The 17,930-nt window shown below is 41.5% G+C and overlaps 1 protein-coding gene across 1 annotated transcript; it reads right to left on the bottom strand.

The window, feature by feature from the left end:
• Positions 1 to 5,836: 5,836 nt before the first annotated feature.
• slc6a4a (solute carrier family 6 member 4a) lies at positions 5,837 to 16,968 on the bottom strand. Its single transcript, XM_084559609.1, has 13 exons — positions 16,031 to 16,968; positions 14,640 to 14,774; positions 13,959 to 14,181; positions 12,363 to 12,501; positions 11,375 to 11,509; positions 11,083 to 11,186; positions 10,836 to 10,963; positions 10,505 to 10,617; positions 9,608 to 9,739; positions 7,999 to 8,098; positions 7,732 to 7,832; positions 7,424 to 7,591; positions 5,837 to 6,350 (listed from the first exon to the last, which is right to left on the bottom strand). The coding sequence occupies exons 1-13, from the start codon at positions 16,500 to 16,502 to the stop codon at positions 6,276 to 6,278; spliced, it is 2,025 nt and encodes a 674-aa protein (XP_084415735.1). The 5' UTR covers positions 16,503 to 16,968; the 3' UTR covers positions 5,837 to 6,275.
• Positions 16,969 to 17,930: the final 962 nt, after the last annotated feature.

Genomic DNA, 17,930 nt, shown 5'->3' with positions numbered 1-17,930 from the left:
TGAGGTGACACTGAACCATCCCTTAGTTATGCTGCTATAGGCCTAGGCTGCTGAGGGCCCCCATAGTACACTGAGCACCTATCTTCCACTCTCCTATCACTCTACATGCCTTTCTATATGCCACTTTCTATATGTCACTGACATTGTGTCATTTCTCTCCTCCAGTGTGTTTCTTTTTTCCTACCTTTAGTGCAACCTTCTGCGGGTGTCAATTATTCCTGATCTGCAGTTATTGGCCCCACCAGCCTACTGTGCGTTAACTGCCAGTCTGACCGGAATCGGTTTCTGTAAAAGATTTCTTCTTGTTAAAAGGGAGTTTTTCCTTCTCACTGTCACCAAATTTTGCTCAAGAAGGCATCATTAAGTTTCTCTTTATATTACTGCAGCATCTTGACCTTATTGTGTTATGTATTAGCCACATGTCAGTTAATTGAATTGAATTGAATTGAATTGGGGGCGGCACAGTGGAGTGGCGGTTAGCACTGATGCCTCACACCAAGAAATTTCAGGGTTCAAGTCCAGGTGCCGACTGGGTCCTTTCTGTGTGGAGTTTGCATGTTCCCCCTGTGTCTGCGTGGGTTCTCTCCGGGTACTCCGGCTTCCTCCCCCTGTCCAAAGACAAGCTCGTTAGGTTAATTGGTGATTTTAAATTGGCCCTAGGTGTGCATGTGAGTGTGATGGTTGTCTGTCTCTCTGGGTTAGCCCTGGTGACCTGTCCAGGGTGTACCCCGCCTCTCGCCCGATGACAGCTGGGATAGGCTCCAGCAGACCCCGCGACCCTTCACAGGACAAGCGGTTACAGAAGATGAATGAATGAATGAATTGTATTGAATTGAACTGAATTTAATTGAAGTGAATCAATGTTTCTTTAGAGTATCTATCTGGATCACATCTTCCTCTGGTTTATGAATCTTTCGCATAGAGCTTAATTTGCTCTATTGTCATCCTTTTCATCTGACTCACTTTATTCTGACCCTGCTCCATCTGTTTCTTCCCATATTTGCATATCTTTTTTTTTTTTATGGTAAGAGAATAGGTTTTCTAGCTGTGGAGAATGTACACACATACCTATATCTATCGAACCAGTACTGTCCTCATCTTGTCCATGGAGGTTGAAAGTTTAGGGGCCAATGGAGCAACATGCAGATGAGTAAAAGTCTGAAACCAACATGCATCTGCTTTGTATGCTAGTTCTTGATTTTCCTTTAATTTGGCAGCCACATGATCGTAAACATACGGTATATATATATTTTTTTTTTTGGTATGTCGTGGCACAAACTCATCTACCTGCTTGCACCTTGTCAAGAGATACCCACCCTCACGTATCTCTCATGTTAAAAGACAGAATCGTTGCTTGAGTGACATTAAATTCGGCCTCAGTGCTCGTTTGACTTACACACTTCAGCTCTGAAATGCATCGAAGCCGGTGCATTTCTGAGTGACTATTAAGCATCGCTTCCCTTCCTCTCTCCTTGTTAACCTGTAATGAGAAGACAACAGACCGCGGGCCTCTAAGTGTATCTTGGCAACAATTATGGGAACTAAAAAGACAGGAGAAGAGAGCAATGGCGAAAAGAAAGAGCGAGAGAGTGTGCGTCTCAGAGAGAGAAGAGGGCCTACTCTGCAGAGATAAGATGGTATTCTCCCTCCGTGCAAAATGAGTTCATTAGGGGAGTGAGAGACAGTCATTGCAGAGATTCAAGGTTTCTGTGTGATAAAGGGTGGGAGCGACAGATTGGAAGGAAAAAAGAGTTTCATTTCCTGTTCTTCAGAGGCGGTGGCAGTATCGGGGGATCAGCAGAGAGGCCGGGTAGCGGCGAAAGAAAAAAAAGAAAAAATGGAAAGACAGGAAGAGGACAGACGGAGCAAGTTAGAGAGCTAAATGCCAGGATTTTTCTGTCAGGGAGGAAAAATAAAGACTGACCCTCTGGATCGCTGTCAAAAAATACTTCTATCGAGAACTGAGTGGAGGCAGACAGAAAGAGAGTTGAAAGATATGTCAAACTCTGCTGGTCTCCGAGAGGTGGAAAAGGAACCGCTGCGAGGGTTATCATGGTGTAAATATGATCCCAGGAGGGAGCCCTCAAACTGACAGAGGCCGCAGACAAGTGTGGGAAAAAGAGTAGGTACGCAGATGCACACACAAACCCAGAGGAGGGGCCGGCAAATTAATATAAGAAGGAGGAAAATAAGAAGATAGGGGAGCTGGAAGAGAGATGAAATGAGCTGGAGGTCCTGATAGACACCTGATAGGGAGAGGGGCTGGCAGACAGGCAGCTGAGATGACAGGTACAGCAGAGGTGGTGGGATAACGGAGGCCGCGCTGCGCTGTTTAATATAGATCTGCAGCGATAAGGGAAGCCGGAGAACACAGGACGTGTCCATCAGCCGGGGGGGAGGGAGTTCAGAGGAAATTGCCACAATAGAGCGAACACACTCACACATATGGAAGAAACGGCACACAGCTCGGAGAGCACATGATTATGTGCACGTCCAGAGAAGTGCAATTAAACCGCAAAAAACAACAAAAAGTCAATTCTGAGTTTCATTTCAGAGCTGGAAGACAGAGCGACGAATGCGTTGGAAGTAGAAGAAAAAGTAGAACTTCATCATCTACTGTACTCACTGGATACATAATACGCAACCGCTCGTCTGGTGTACATTAGCTTGCAGCTCAAGACTGGAGAACAGAAGATCACCCTCTCAGTAATACTCAAACACTCATGCTCTCTTTCCCCCCTTGTGTTCTGTGCGCATGTGGGCGCAGTGTTTGCCGGCGCTGCTGATTGCAGATTTCAGTCCCAGGATTAATCAGTGATGACAAGGAACCATCGTGTTGCACACAGATGTACACGGACGCACAAAGGTTGACAGAAAAACCATGATTGTCCCGACAGGTCGGGACAGCCAGAATTTAAAGAGGCTCAATGCACCAGATGATTTCTGCTCAGCGGAGGCCTTTGATCATGAGAGGCCACAGTGCTGTGTCAATGCGCAGAGGTATAATATAAACGATGCGAGATTTTTTCACAAATTACTACACCGTAATTGCTTCCACATTGTTTGTCACAGTTGTTGTGCACTAAATCTGATCTGGCAGCTCAGTATACAGTCTAAGAATGGCTAATAGAGCTGTTGTCCTCTATACACTTGGTAATAATAAACAGTGACGCACAGAGCAACATCACATGGGGCCCAGCCTTACTTGGATGGGACCCTCATCGATGTTTGCGCTCCTTTTTTTTTTTTCTACCTTGTGATCTGGTAGCATTTAAGCTAAACAGTTTTAATCAGTAAAAAGTCCTTCCAGCTCAGTGTTGTAAACGTGGTGCAAATCTTTCAACAGATTCAGCTGGAGCTAGAACACTGTGTGAAAGTCAAGGGTTTTAAAGGGATAGTTCATGAAATACACACATATTGTTCAGCAGCTGTGATGATCGTTTTAGTTTTACTTCCTGTGGTGTCAGTATATAAAAGACAATGAATGCATGGGGGACATTCGTTGACCTTCCGTAGAGGTGCCACTGACCACCAAGACTTGCCTAAAATGCTGACCAATGTGGACGTGTTTCGGATATATAATGTACACCGATTGGTGTTCTGCTTGGAAACATTTGGACCTGGTACTTAGACATGTACCACCTACCTAGACCAAAATGATAAAGTGAAAATGTGTTTCAGACATTTTTTTTGCAAGGACCACTCTGTATTTGGCTGACTTCATTCTCCTGTATTATCCGTTTCCTGGTCCCTGCAGCTAAAAAGCTAAGAAACAATCACATAGGATGATGCTATCATCACCATGCATGGCTGTGCTGATGTGTGCCAGATATAGTGCTTTGATCTAGATTTTTTAGACCTCCAAGTCCTGGCAAAGTAAACTCCAATCTGACAACCATACATTCAGACTTCCACGTAGCAGCTCTACCATAAAGACTTGACCTATTCAGGGCTGCTGAGGCAGTCAGCCCTCTGACAGGTTCACTTACCTCTCCAGCATTGATGCCACTGAGGGAAATGGAAATAGTTTTACTGTTGCGATCTAAGTTTTATTATACAGGTGTACCGAGAGTTCCTTCATGCCTTGTTTTTCTCCTATATACACACAGGTGCCTCCCTGTTGTAAAAGATATCCAATCAGTTTGGTCTGGCTCCAGATACAAAATAATGACAGGATCAACTCCCAACGTGAGAGTGACACAGTTTTGTTTTTACTTTTGATGAAAAATATGGGTTGTTGTATAGATTTAAAACTGAATCTAAAACTGTTGTGAATTCTGAACACTTCTTGAAGCGTTTGCATGCAGGCACACTGCTGTATGATTATAACAGTATGTATACATTTATGGTATGGAGAACAGGTGTCCCTCTTCACTTCAATAGCGATGCAGATGTTTGTGGGGTTGGATTTTAAATTTTAATAACTGCAAGCAAAACAGCGCAGTTCTAAACTTTTCTACTCCTGAGGACTAAAGCCATGAGATGAAGAGAAACTAACCTGATCAAATCTGCTTCTTCCTTCATTTCTAGATCCATCTTATTTTTACATAAAAGATTTGACATTGTGTTGTGCCTGTTTTTGCATATTTAGTGTATATTTAGCTGTATGCACTGAAGGACATTTTCTCATGTTCATTGTGACCTTTTAAAAGGTAAAAGAAAACACACTCAACTCTATCGAACCTTGTACAAAACGTGACTAACATATGACAGAGGTTTTTATTCATTTATTTCCATATATCTTTTATTATCTGTTATTTCCCATATATATTTATATATCTTAATTCTATACAGGTGTATTTCTCAATACAGTCTTTTATCGACATACATAGATCTTACACAAGCTTGAGAGGTATGAGAGAGAGAAAGAGAGACTGAGGCCAGAGGGAGTTTACTTTCTTCATAAGATATTTTGGCATTTAACAAGACAACAGGAGATCACATCACAGACACACACACACACACACACATTTGAAGTACAATATTCATGCACGCACACACCACGGCATGCACACATAAAGGGGCTGAACACCTCTGGACCGTACTTGCACCGACACTAATCCAGGTCTGTGCACACACACAAACTGACATTCACACAAGTACTGAACACACATTCACACATCCATGGAGGGAGGAGACAGGTATTCACAGGATAGATCACACCAATACCAGACTGACTAGTAAATACACATGTAGATGTACAGTACTCGCCATATTTGAATTCCTGCTCCAACACACACTCTCAGAAACCCACATACACACACATTTTTGGTGGAAAGTAAAGAGCAGAAAGACTAATTTTCAGACACTGACAATGTTATTAGCTCTGATCCATATTTGGCTTCTATTACTGAAGGTATGACAGAGTGCAGAACGTCACTGTGATCAAACATCAGCACTACTGTCCTGTAGGGGTTGAAGTGTGAGGAAAGACAAAATGGCAGCACTGATACATCATAAAATAAACACATATCTGATATATTGCAGCTATAGAATGAATATATGTGGTTACTTCTGTCTGAGTCATTTTCCACTGGATCTTATAACAGTCTGTCTTTTAAACAGTCACGCACATACACATTCATATCACTACCAGACAGTGCTTCACAGTGTAGGGACCTCAATGCAAACTGACGTTCGTCCAAGATGCCACCAAATAAACACAGGCTGACAGTCAACACAACATAACAACGACTACAAATATCGATACATCTTTAGAAATATGAACACATCATATATTTGGCTTCAGTAACAGATGTAAAAGATACCTGAATTTTGCTACATATTCAAATGCATAACTTAACAGAAAACAGTGAGAGGGAAGTGGAACGTAATTATCTGACCTTCTCTCAGTGTGCACAATTTCCAGTTTAACTGCTTGATTTATAGTCTACACAGATCATATCATACTTTATATAAGTGTATAAAATATTAGTTACCTGAAGAAAAAGGTGATCAATAAATGACTTTGGAATGAGACAGAAATACGAAGATACTGAAACTGAGTTCTGGGTTTACAGGTAAACACCACAGAATACTGAACCAGCATAAGGAACCAAACCAAGTCAAACAAAGCTACTCTGCTGCAGCCCAGCTCCACCTAACGTCATCTCAATTCTAGATCTTGATGGGAGAGAGAAGAACAAGTGTAAGAGATGAATGAAAAGAGGCAAAGACGGTGAAAGGTAGCCCCTTGTCCTGTAGTTTTGCAGTGTGTCCAGAAGAGCGCGCTCTAGGTAGTTACAGAGCAGTGTCTTCTTTTGGCCGCCCTTTGGTCAGACTGCGTTGGTGACAATCAAGTCTCTGTGGTTGTCACTACTGGGCTCTGGAGTGATGCTCTTTAACAGACGCTGTGAATAAAGAGAAAAAAGCAAAAGGGGCGTCAGTGATGTATAAATACAGACGATTAAGATTTAACCTCAGAGAAGTTCAAGACATTGCTGAGCCTTAACGATTTTTAAAATCTGTGATATAAAACATTCAAAGGCTTATGCAGACAGGTTTATTAAACTCGTGCAGATTCTGTGTGACCAATGTGTGCATTGTTTTATTATGAGACTACGCGGTGTCCACATTATGTGGATCATGGTTTCGATCCCAAAAACTGCTGTTACGTAAGTGCAAAGTAAGTGCAGGAGAGTGTCAACAAATGTTACAAATAACACACAGTCACCATGATTGTTCTCAGCTGTCAGCCTGAGCTTCATTGCTGTCTCCGTTCACACTCATACTGTTTGTTGACTTGTGTCACGAGTCATTGTGTGCCCTGGCAGCAGTGTCAATACTGGACAACAGCCAGGGAAGGTCTGTCTACCAGCCTCTTTGATGTCCTCCTCCCTTCTGTCAACGCTCACATTGGGTTGAACAAGACAGCAGCAGTAACGGTTATGATGAAGACATTTTGTATTTAGGTACTTTTAGGTTGGACCCCGCTGAAGCAAGAATTAAAGATGCTTGTAACGTGTCTCAATACATTTGTAGGACACTTATCACTCATAATGATTTGGCCAGGTAAGATGTCGTGAAGCTAAATCACTGCTGGCAGCTGAGGGGTCGTCTGCTTTAGTTCTTGAGCTTAGTTTCCAAATTTGGCAACGTGACAGCCTTCACATCCACTTCAGATTGTGGATGTGTGCGTGTGTGGTGTATGTGCCTATTCTAGTGGTTGTCCTGGCTTTTTTCTTGCTAATCTCTGGCCTGCTACTCCGCCTTGCTCCTTTGATCTTGACTCCCAGTCATGTGTTCACAGGGGAGGGTAGGCCCTGACAGTGCATGGAAAGAACTAGACCAGAGGCAATACCTGCTGTTGGAGACATGTCAGTTAGAGAACAAAGGTCAGGAGAAAGACAGAGCAAAAAGAGGGGAGAACGAGGGAACTAGTTTAGAAGGTCAAGAGAAAGGAAAAAGAAAGGAAATTCTATACCTGTTTGAATGTTCCTTTAGCACTAAGCAAGTGGTAGACCATGTAAGCAGGCACACAGATGAATGAAGACACCCCAATACAGTAGCCTAGGACAGTGGTCCATGGTGGGTACTGGTAGTGAAACAACTTGACTTCTGGTGGGAATGCCAGGAAACTGATGATGATGAACTGAGTGTGATAAAGAGAATAAAATAGAGGTCAGATATAACAAGAATCAAGCACCAGGATAAATAAGACAAACGCTCCTAAAGCTCAAAAAACAAATGATAGCTGCTTGTCCTCCTAAGTATTTGTGTGTAAATACTCACCAGCAGAAAGCAGGGGCAGATGGCTACCCAGCAGACCCTCCAGAAACTACCCGGGTAGAAACCAAGCATGAGCTGGATGTCATTACAGAAACGGTTGGTACCTAGAACACACACACAGACGCACACAATCAAATACCAGTATCAGGAGTACAACTTCATTTGTTTCACTCATGACTTCTTATGACTTATAACAACTTATTGATATTGTACCACAATACCACAGTTCACAATAATACCGTTTATACAGCATCAGTACTCATATCTCACCATAGAACCAGGAAACAGCGATGACTTCAAGCAGCACCACAGTGATGACAGCAGGGCCTGTAGCATACTCCTCAAACAGCTTCACTACAAATGCTCCTCCCTGAGACATAACACGAGGATGCACTGAAAAGCTATTCACAAACGACTCTTATGCAACAGGTTACATCAACCAAGTCAGGGGGTGTTTAATGGATCAGAAACCCACGTTAGTCACAACTTCAGTATAATGAGGGGAGGACATAAACGGATTACTGAGCCTGCTCTAATCTGATTTCAGCTAATGGTTAACTGTAAAATTAAAGCTAATTTTGTCAGCGGTGCAAAATTCCCTTCTTGTGAGTTGATAGTACGTTTCTTACAAGAAATAAGTTTGAGGAACTGTGGAGAATAAATATGATATCTTGTAACTTTAACATTACTGTGTTTATGAGTAACATCTTATGAAAATACAGCTGTATTGAATGCACAACATGGGGGGCACAGTGGTGTGGTGGTTAGCACTGATCTGGGACATTTCTGTGTGGAGTTTGCATGTTCTCCCTGTGTCTGCGTGGGTTCCCTCCAGGTACTCCAGCTTCCTCTCACTGTCCAAAGACATGCTCATTAGGTTCATTGGTGATTCTTAACTGGCTGTAGGTGTGCATGTGAGTGTGAATGGTTCGGCGAGAGGGTGTACCCCGCCTCTCACCGAATGACAGCTGGGATAAGCTCCAGCACCCGTGCAACCCTCCAGAGGACAAGTGGGTACAGAAAATGAATGAATGAGTAAATGCACAACATTCCATAGTCTTCACTGATGCAGATGCAGACTTTTTCCCTTTTTGATTGTAAACTGTTTATAATGTGGTAGTTTAAAGAGGGATTTAAAGCTCGTTATACTTATAAATACAAAACAAAACAAAAAACTGTAACTGTAATTATCGTATTATGCCAAATGTGTCTAAGGACTATGTAATTTAGGATGCTAACTAGTTACCCCCTGTTCTTATATCACAATGACAGCGACTGAACAGCTGTGACTGGTCTGAAATGCATTTCTTTGTCCACATCTCTCAGTGGCCGACAAGCATAGAAAGTTCCTCTTCTGCCTCCTACACACTTCTTCTTTCTTTTGTGTGTCGCAGTGATTTCAGTGAACGAAACTGTTGTTCAACATTTATTAACTCTAACTTCAATGTGAGCTGCTCAGTTACAAGTGTCATTGTTTGAATTACACAGAGAAACACAACACAGCCCTTGAGCTGCTGACTAAGTCTTACTGGCGTGATTACAGAAACCAAGCTGTCACCAGTGCACAAGTATAAATGCGCACACGAACCCAGACCACCTGTATATGATCTGTATAGGATAGGTCACGTAGTGCATCCAGTAGATGATCATGCAGGTTAGTTTAAAGATGATTTGGATGCTGTAGCAGTGCAGTGTCTTTCAATGACACAAACTCCAATTGTTCTGATGTCCATGTGCCATGGAAACTAAAGTCAGGCTAAGAAAAATGAAACTCCTTTTGGATCTGAAGTGGGATGCTATTTCCACAACAGAGACCTCATCTGGAGAAATATACTACACATTCTAACAAACCATGTTACAAATTGTTCCTTTAACTTACATATGTGAGTGTGGAAAGAGCCCCAAGGTAGCAGACACACACAAGGCCAAAGACAAACCATTCTCGTCTTTTGGCCAGGATATGAGGGAACTCATCTAGCATGGCTGTGATTACCCCCTCCAACCCTGCAAACTGGAGATAAAAGGATACCAAGAGTGAGTAAGGAGGTAAGGACATAAGATGACAAATGTAAAAAAAACAGGTGGAGGATAAGAAAAGGTGATGTTACGGCAGGTAAGGAAACTCAAAAGCATAACTGAGGCTGTGGATGAAGTCACTTGTGTGGCTAATTTGTCATCTACCTGTTAAGTGGTGGCGATCAAGTATTTCATCTGATCAAACCAACAGTAGCAAGACATTCTTTTAGCTATCCCACCACCATGGTGGTCTGATACTAAGTGTTGAGCCAGACCAACATGAATTCAAGCACAGTGACACAGTTTGAAGTAATATCCTCAGTCTGAGGAGCATAGCAACATCGATGCTGATTCTACATTGATTATCAGTACATGATAAGAGCCTTACAGGTCGCTCCAGCTGGCTGCCTCCGAGCAGATAAACAAAGGCTTATGGAGACAAGACCACCGCACAACAGTGATATGAAACTCCTATCACATTGTTTTCCTTGACTGTTATTCAAAATGGAACATAGAGGACAAATAATACCCGACACCTTAACAGAGAAATGAGTACAACAGACAAATACAACTCAAACAGAATGAGGTATTTGTCTGTATAACAAGGCAAATATGAACCCTCTGTTTCTAGGTCTGACAGAGCACACAGGAACCAAGAACGGGTAGATTACAAATAGAGGAGGGAGACATATCAGGATAGAGAGAACATTTAGTTAACAGATAACTGACTTGTGCTGAAATTAGTAATCAGCAAACTAACCGTGCTATCCAAGCCCAACATTATGATCATGAGGAAGAAGATGATGGCAAAGAAAGTTGCAGCGGGCATGTTTGCTATGGCCTCTGCATAAATGATGAACAACAAACTGGGACCTGCAGAGAAAAATGAGAAGCAGATATGACAGTCAAGTTCAATTTATCCTGTATTTTTTGTTAACCTCCAACAGGTCCTGGTCCTTATATGATGTCAAAGTGTCCAACAAATATATTTCCTTCAGTAACATCTTTCTGTGGTGCAATCTGGTATGAATATATTTCCAAAACGTTGAGTTGGATGAAGAATGTCTATGACTGTGGATGTGGTGTCTTACCTGCATCCTTAGCCACAGCATCCACATTCTGTTGCCTCATCTCAGCCATGTAGCCCAGCACGGTAAAGATAACAAAGCCAGACAGAAAGCTAGTCAGGCAGTTTACGGAGCTGGTGACCAACGCATCTCTGATAAGGAAAACGTTTGAGGGATAAGGAAGATGACAAAGTTAGGTAAATAGTCAGTGTAGTCTGCAAAAATAATAAGATTAGGTAAAGTTTCCACCAGCATACATGCGTGTTCTTACTTGTAGCAGTTGTTGTGAAAGGGGTTATAGCTGGCAAAGGCAAGGAGAACGCCGAACCCCGGACCGAGAGAGAAGAAGATCTGAGCTGCAGCATCAATCCACACCTTAGATATTGTGAAAGATCAATGATGCCAAAAAATGGAGAGATTAAAAGAAATGTGGATATAAACAGCACTGAGGGTAAAAAACGGATGTTTTATTATGGAGGTATAAAAATGCCTGTAAGTCTGTATTAAGACAATAAAAAAGAGAGGGTTAGGCCTGCCTTGTTACGTTCAACCAGTTGACTTACTGTAGTGGTAAGCAGCTTGTCCCAGTCAGGTTTGAGATAGAAGACAACACCCCTCCAAGCCCCAGGCAGAGTGGCCCCGCGAATGAGCAGGACGAAGAGGACCAGGTAGGGAAATGTAGCAGTAACCCATACTACCTAAAACAGGAAGGAAATAAACAAACGGTTACTTTTAATAAAATTTTATATCTGGGCAGTCATTAGGGTGCTTACGCTCCACAACCATTTTTCAGAATTAATAAAAATGCTGAATGTTAAAAGACATAGCTAATTTTGAACCATGAGGTTCCAAGGAAATAGTTTTTTGACAATGAGTGTTTGAAACTGCCGATTCATTAACTGTACTTAAATTGAATTACTGATTAAGTTACTTTGGGAATTTATCAGGACAGTGTTTGCACATTTACATGAACTTACGTAGATCCTACTATTTTTATTATATTTTTTACTTTGCTCGTATTTCTGCATATCGTAGTGACAACAGAAATATGCTATGATATGAAAGTGGGGACAGATGTTCAAGAAAGTTTACCAGCCTAAATAATTTTTTTTTTAATGTATTTCTGTTAAAACAGTCAGTAGAGTTTTATGTGCTGACTAGTAAAAGGTAAAACAGCTTCAGTTGGGGTTACAGAGACTGATCACTGAATCAAACATGTAACTAACACTTTCAGGACAATGACGAATACCAGCTGAAGTACTATTTTGTACAAGTTGAAGGCTTGTTTATCTTTTTATTGTTTCTGTCTTTTTCCATTTGATATTTTTCTTCTGATATTCGTATGTTGGATTGCTGAGGTTTGCACCATAAACATTAAACATTAGGACCACCTTCCTAACCAACTTTTACTACACTAGATGATGAATGATAATGAGGGTAAAGAGATGACAGGAGAACCGCTGCTCCATTCTCTGCATCTATGTCTCCATCCATCAATCCATCCATGCACTCTAACTGACAGATCAGCCATGCAGGCGCCCCTTTAGTTACCTTTCCAGACGTCTTGACTCCTTTCCAGATACTGAAGTAGACGATGGTGAAGATGAAGAGCAGACAGAGGGCCAGCTGCCAGCTGACAGAGCCCAGCTGGTGCAGACCTGGGGAGCGATGGACCTGTAACACCTGGCGACTGGAGAGGGGAGACAAGAAAAAGGGGGTATTTAGGTGGAGAGGAATGCAACAAGGGGAGAAATGAATAGACAGGTGAGGAAGAGGAGATTGGGGACATTGAGAACAAAAGAGGTAGAAGAAGGGAGAATTCAGAGATAAATATGTGACGGAAAAGACAAGACAAAATACAAAGAAAGATTGGTGAGAAGGGGTGATGGTGATGGAGCATTGAGGAAATGGAAGGGAGCATGGAAGGAAGTAGATGTGATATCAAAAGGAACAAGAAGAAAATAGAGTGGGGTGTCAGAAATAGCAATAAACAGATGGGAAGTAAGAACATCAGAATATATACTACTCTTCAAATATGGGAGTGATCCACAAATAGGCACAATACATGCAGAATACACGAGCTATAATGAAAGTTCACGTGAGGTAATACATAAGACAGGTCTTGGCAGAGTTTATTGTAAACTTATGTCAACAAGCCAAAGTTTAAGAAAAAGGAATTACAGGGGAAAAGGGAGTCTGAAATGAACAGTAAGGTTAACATCTGGTCATAGGTTAAGCACACAGAGCTCAGATAAAACACAGACGTGATTTACACTGAAAACAGGAAATACTGGCGCCAGGCTGAGAGGTGGAATTTGTTACTTTTAAATGTGTATGAGGAAAAGTCAACTATGGATAAACCCTGACTCTGTCTCAGTGGACAGTGGAGTTAGAAGCTGATAAGACCAGTAGGGTGTGGAAACCCAAATAGTCAAACATAGTAAAGACATTATTCTGGATGAGGACTGCCTTAAGTAATAAAAAATAAATAAATAAATAAAAAATTGATGCAATAGACTGAGTTAACCACTGGGACAGCAGCACAGTAAAGACTGGATCACAGTTAGAATATTAATAATTTATTTATTTACAATCAATAATTTATAAGTAATGAAAAAAAGCTACTTCAAATGTTTCTCAATACTTTCCCACACTCTTTTTTAGAAAGTTAATCAGAACTGACAACTTCCAAACAATTTAGTTTCACAAAAAACATGATTAATGTAATTTTATAAATACACAACATGTGCAGTTATTTGACTGACCCTTTTATATCTGCATATTTCAAACAAATCAATTCTTTTGTTATATAACAAATCTGACTTTCATGTCTAGTAAACAAGGATTTTACTGGTACAATGCCACAGCTTTCATGGATGATTACTTTGTTACTTCTGTATCACTCCTGTGTCTTTAACCATCGGAGTAGTAACTCTTATCAGTAACTCTTATTTTGAAATGCAAACATCTTTCTTTGCAACCAGAGGATTTTGGAAGAGAGGGCTGCTGGCAAATCAGTCATGGTTCTTAAACCCCAGATCCGACCCTGTAATTGCTCTCTAGAAGTCTTCCTCCCCCCTTCGCCTAACATCTCACTTTTGTGTAGCGCTACCCCTACGCCTCTACATCTGACTTACATGCACTTACGTATAGAACTCCTCAGCTGGGGACGTAGAGTCATTGGACCATGACACATTGTGGTCAGAGGACATGTAGCGGTTACAGTTGGCTGTGTTCCAGCTGTTGGTGCAGGTTGTCCAGGGAAGGGTGGGCCGAAACGACGATAACAGGTAGTACAAGGCCCAGGCCATGATGGTGTTGTAGTAGAAGGCTATGTAAAGGGCTATGATGCAGATGGCAAAGCCTATCCCTGGGGAAAATAAATGAAAAAAAAGCTAAGCATTAATAATTTATATTTTATTTTAAAAAATCCAGTATATGACTCTTGCTAGTTGCTGCCAAAATCTTTCAGAGACATCAGTTGTTTTTTGAAGCTAATTCAAGTTCCTATTGGGTAAATGGGTGACATTTCCAAACAACAACAATTTACATACTATCAAATTTCTCAGCATCTGGCATTTGGCATGGAAATGTGACAATTTCCATAACAGAGAGCCAGTGCGTCCCCACTAGATGTAAAAGAAACTAGGGATGCTCTTCATGAGAGCTACAGTATGCTGAGGGGGCAAGGAGGTTAAATGAGCTGTCTCTGAGACTCTGATGGCTTCACACTGTCATTCCAGTTTTTTTTTTGTTCCTCTTTTTGACCACTACCGCTACTGCTATTGACTCTATCCTTCTGTTCTGTTTTTCGCCACAAAGTGTTACCTTTGAAGATGGGGCAGATGTGCTTCCAGATGGAGATGCAGCCACTTCGGTGGAACTGGCCAAGTGCCAGTTCCATGTAGAATAGAGGCACGCCTCCAAACACCGCCATTAACAGGTAGGGCAGCAAAAAGGCACCTGAAAAGACATTTGAAATTTTTTAGAACATGGAGATTCAGAAGAGTGGGGACAGAGAGGAAAACTGTATGAGTAGAGGTGAGGAAGCGGAAAATATAAAGATTTATGGAAGAACAGTAAAAGCACATTACACTCATGAGAAAAGCTAATCATTCTCACACGGTCTTTAATCTCAGTAGTCCACTAAATAACACAATCGACAGAAAACCATTAAGGAGCAATAAAAAAAAATCATTAAATACTGTAATAGCCTTTATCATTTACATAAACCCAGTACATTCTAAAACATCAAGGCATGTTTCCACTGTGGAAACACTCAGTAATTTTACTAAAATACTATGATATATTATAACTGCTTTTATGTTGGCTTTGTTATTGCTAAGTCAGGAAAAGTAATAAAAAGAGCATTAAAGGCTAAACCCTGATGAATAGTAGCAGGATGGCAGCCAGATCTTTGGACTCTCCAGCTTAACATGCAGAGTTTGATAACACATCTCTTTCTTTCTTTCTTTCTATCTTTCTATCTGATTAAAAACTTATTTTATGTGTATGTGTGCAATTGTGTATGTGGACAGGATGGTGTGCACATGCGTGCTTGTGTCTTTTTGTGACATGAATGCAATGATAAGGGTTGATTGAGCAGCTGCCTAGGAGACAGGTTATTAAGCAAGGAGAAAGAGACTGAAGGCTTTCTCATAAAAACCACAATTAATACTGTTGCCTCTATCAAGTGTCTCCCAGTCTCCATCTCTACCTCGCTCCGTGAGACACACACACACAGAACACAGGAAATTGCAAAGATTTTATTATTGCAAATTCAATAAAAAGGGAGGCCCTGTTTGCCGCTAGGTGAGGATTGTGTAGTAACAGAGCACAGCAGACCACACGGACTTTGTGAAGACATATACTTACAATTTTGCACTGTAGAGTGATTTAAATCAAATCCATCCATAAACAATTTTATCTGTAACATTCCTTGTAGATCTGGGCTTTTTGTATTGAAACATTTGTTTTTCCAGAAATTTTGGTGTTCCACTAAAGTTACATGGCCGTGAACTGATTTGCTTCAGCTCCTGAATTAAAGTATAAACTGAATACACCATAAACCATCAAAGAGCCTATTCTTTTTCTAATCCTTGAAATCCTGTTTGTCTAACATCGGATCTCACATGCCCTCATCTCCACTCAAGCTCACTGCTTATCTCCCTCTCCCCCTTTCACACTTTCCACCCCATAAACATCTTTCGCTTCCTCACCTCCTCCATTTTGGTAGCAGATGTACGGAAAGCGCCAGACATTTCCTAGGTCCACAGCATAGCCGATCACGGACAGCAAGAAGTCCATCTTCTTGCTCCAAGTTTCTCTGGGCCTATCCAAGCTGGTTTGCTGGACCACCAGAGTCCTTAGGCCTCCCAGTGGCACTGTGGACCCAGTACCACCTCCAGGCCCAGAGGCTGTACCCACAGCACAAGCTGCAGTCCCTGGTCCCTCCCTGGGGCTCTGAGGGTTGGATGTTGTGAAGCCATTGGATACCTGTTGGCCAGAGCCGGAGGTCAAGCTCTTGGGTCCTCTGTCAGCGAGACCATCAGCCAGCATCAGTCTACCATTTTCCTGCTGTGTCCCCTCCTCTTCTCCCCCCACCTCCTCTCTCTCTTTGTTCCTCTCTCCTTCGTTCTCCCCGATGTTCGTTGACAGCATGCTCGTCATCATCAAATCTTTTGTCTCCATTGAGTTGTATGGATGTTAGTGTTGGCAAGGCAGTTAGGGGTGGAGAGAGGTTCTCAGTGACGATGAAGGGAATGTGGTGCTGCTGTCTGATATGGTGCCCATTAGGGGAACAGAAGGGTTAGAAGAGTGATGGATTGGTACAGTGAGAGTGTCTGACAAAGAAAACCAAGAATGACCTTCTTGGGCAGGTAAAGGAGATGGGGAACAGGAGAGCAGAGCTAAAAAAGAAAGGGGCCAAAATGAGGGGAGGACTGAAATGTGTCCCAGTCAGTTTTGCAAGAGGGAATAAGAGCAGGCGGGCTGCTAGGACAGACACAGGAGACCATATGAGAGAAGAGATGTGTTTGAACAGGATGTGGCGAGCAGAAAAGTTACAAGAATCTTGGACCTTCTCCACAAACAGCTCGTCCTCTGAGACAGTGACAGCGATGGAGCAAACTGAAAAACACAGAGGGAAAATACACAGATAAGTCACAGGAAAAAAGTTAATCCGTTTTTAATTACATTACAGCAAACTTATATAAATCATATATGATGAGCCTTTCCACATAGCATAAATGTCTCAGTATTCACAATGAAAATAGTTCTGAAATACAGGTTTGGGGCTTACATGTTTCATCTGCAGTTTTATTATGAATAAAAAGCTAAATCCTAAGAACACTACAGATTGAGGGGATTGTGCCGGGACATGTCGATCTACTTACTGAAGCCTTTTCTGTGTGTTTCTAATTTTACGCTATCAGTTGCACAACCTGCTAAGGTACTTATCTGATCATAGCTGTATAATGGGGAGCAATCGTACAACATATATGTGCACCAGGGACACTTTAGAAGAAAGAAAACAAGAAAGAAAAAGTTAAAAAATAAGATTGTGTGGAAAAAAGATGGCCACTGCAAACACTGCTCAACAGGTTGATTCTGGGTTGTTCTGCCGTGGACTGAAACACAGTAACTTCACACAGAAAATTTTAATTTGATGAGGTAATACCTGTGTCTTTCTAAAAAAAAATGTATCTCAACATTAAAAGCAGAAATTAAATTACATTATACCCTAAACTGGATTCAAGGACCTAAATACAAGCCAAATATAGAGTGCACGTCAAACTTCATACTATTCAAAGTCAAAGTTCAGGTTGATCTGTAGTGAGCCATGTTCATTCAATTAGTGAACAGGAAATAAAATTAAAACATTTCACTGTCTTTTACACTTATTCAGAAAATATTCACCAAACTTCTATCACATGATTAGCAGGTCAAACTAAGACAACTATGAGACGGATTAGACTGTTTACAGTGTTCAATTAGTAACGAATGTCCGAATGAAAGGAGACTCAATTTACGTGAAATGTCATTACCTTAATGAAGAACGAGTGTCCAGCATTTTCACATGGCATGACACTCTCTCCACTCTAACATCTGACTACTATG

The sequence above is a fragment of the Chelon labrosus genome, assembly GCF_963514085.1.
Source record: "Chelon labrosus genome assembly, chromosome: 13".
Classification (NCBI taxonomy): Eukaryota; Metazoa; Chordata; class Actinopteri; order Mugiliformes; family Mugilidae; genus Chelon; species Chelon labrosus.
The sequence above is the reverse complement of the archived record's forward strand: the minus strand, read 5'-3'. Positions and strand labels throughout refer to the sequence as shown.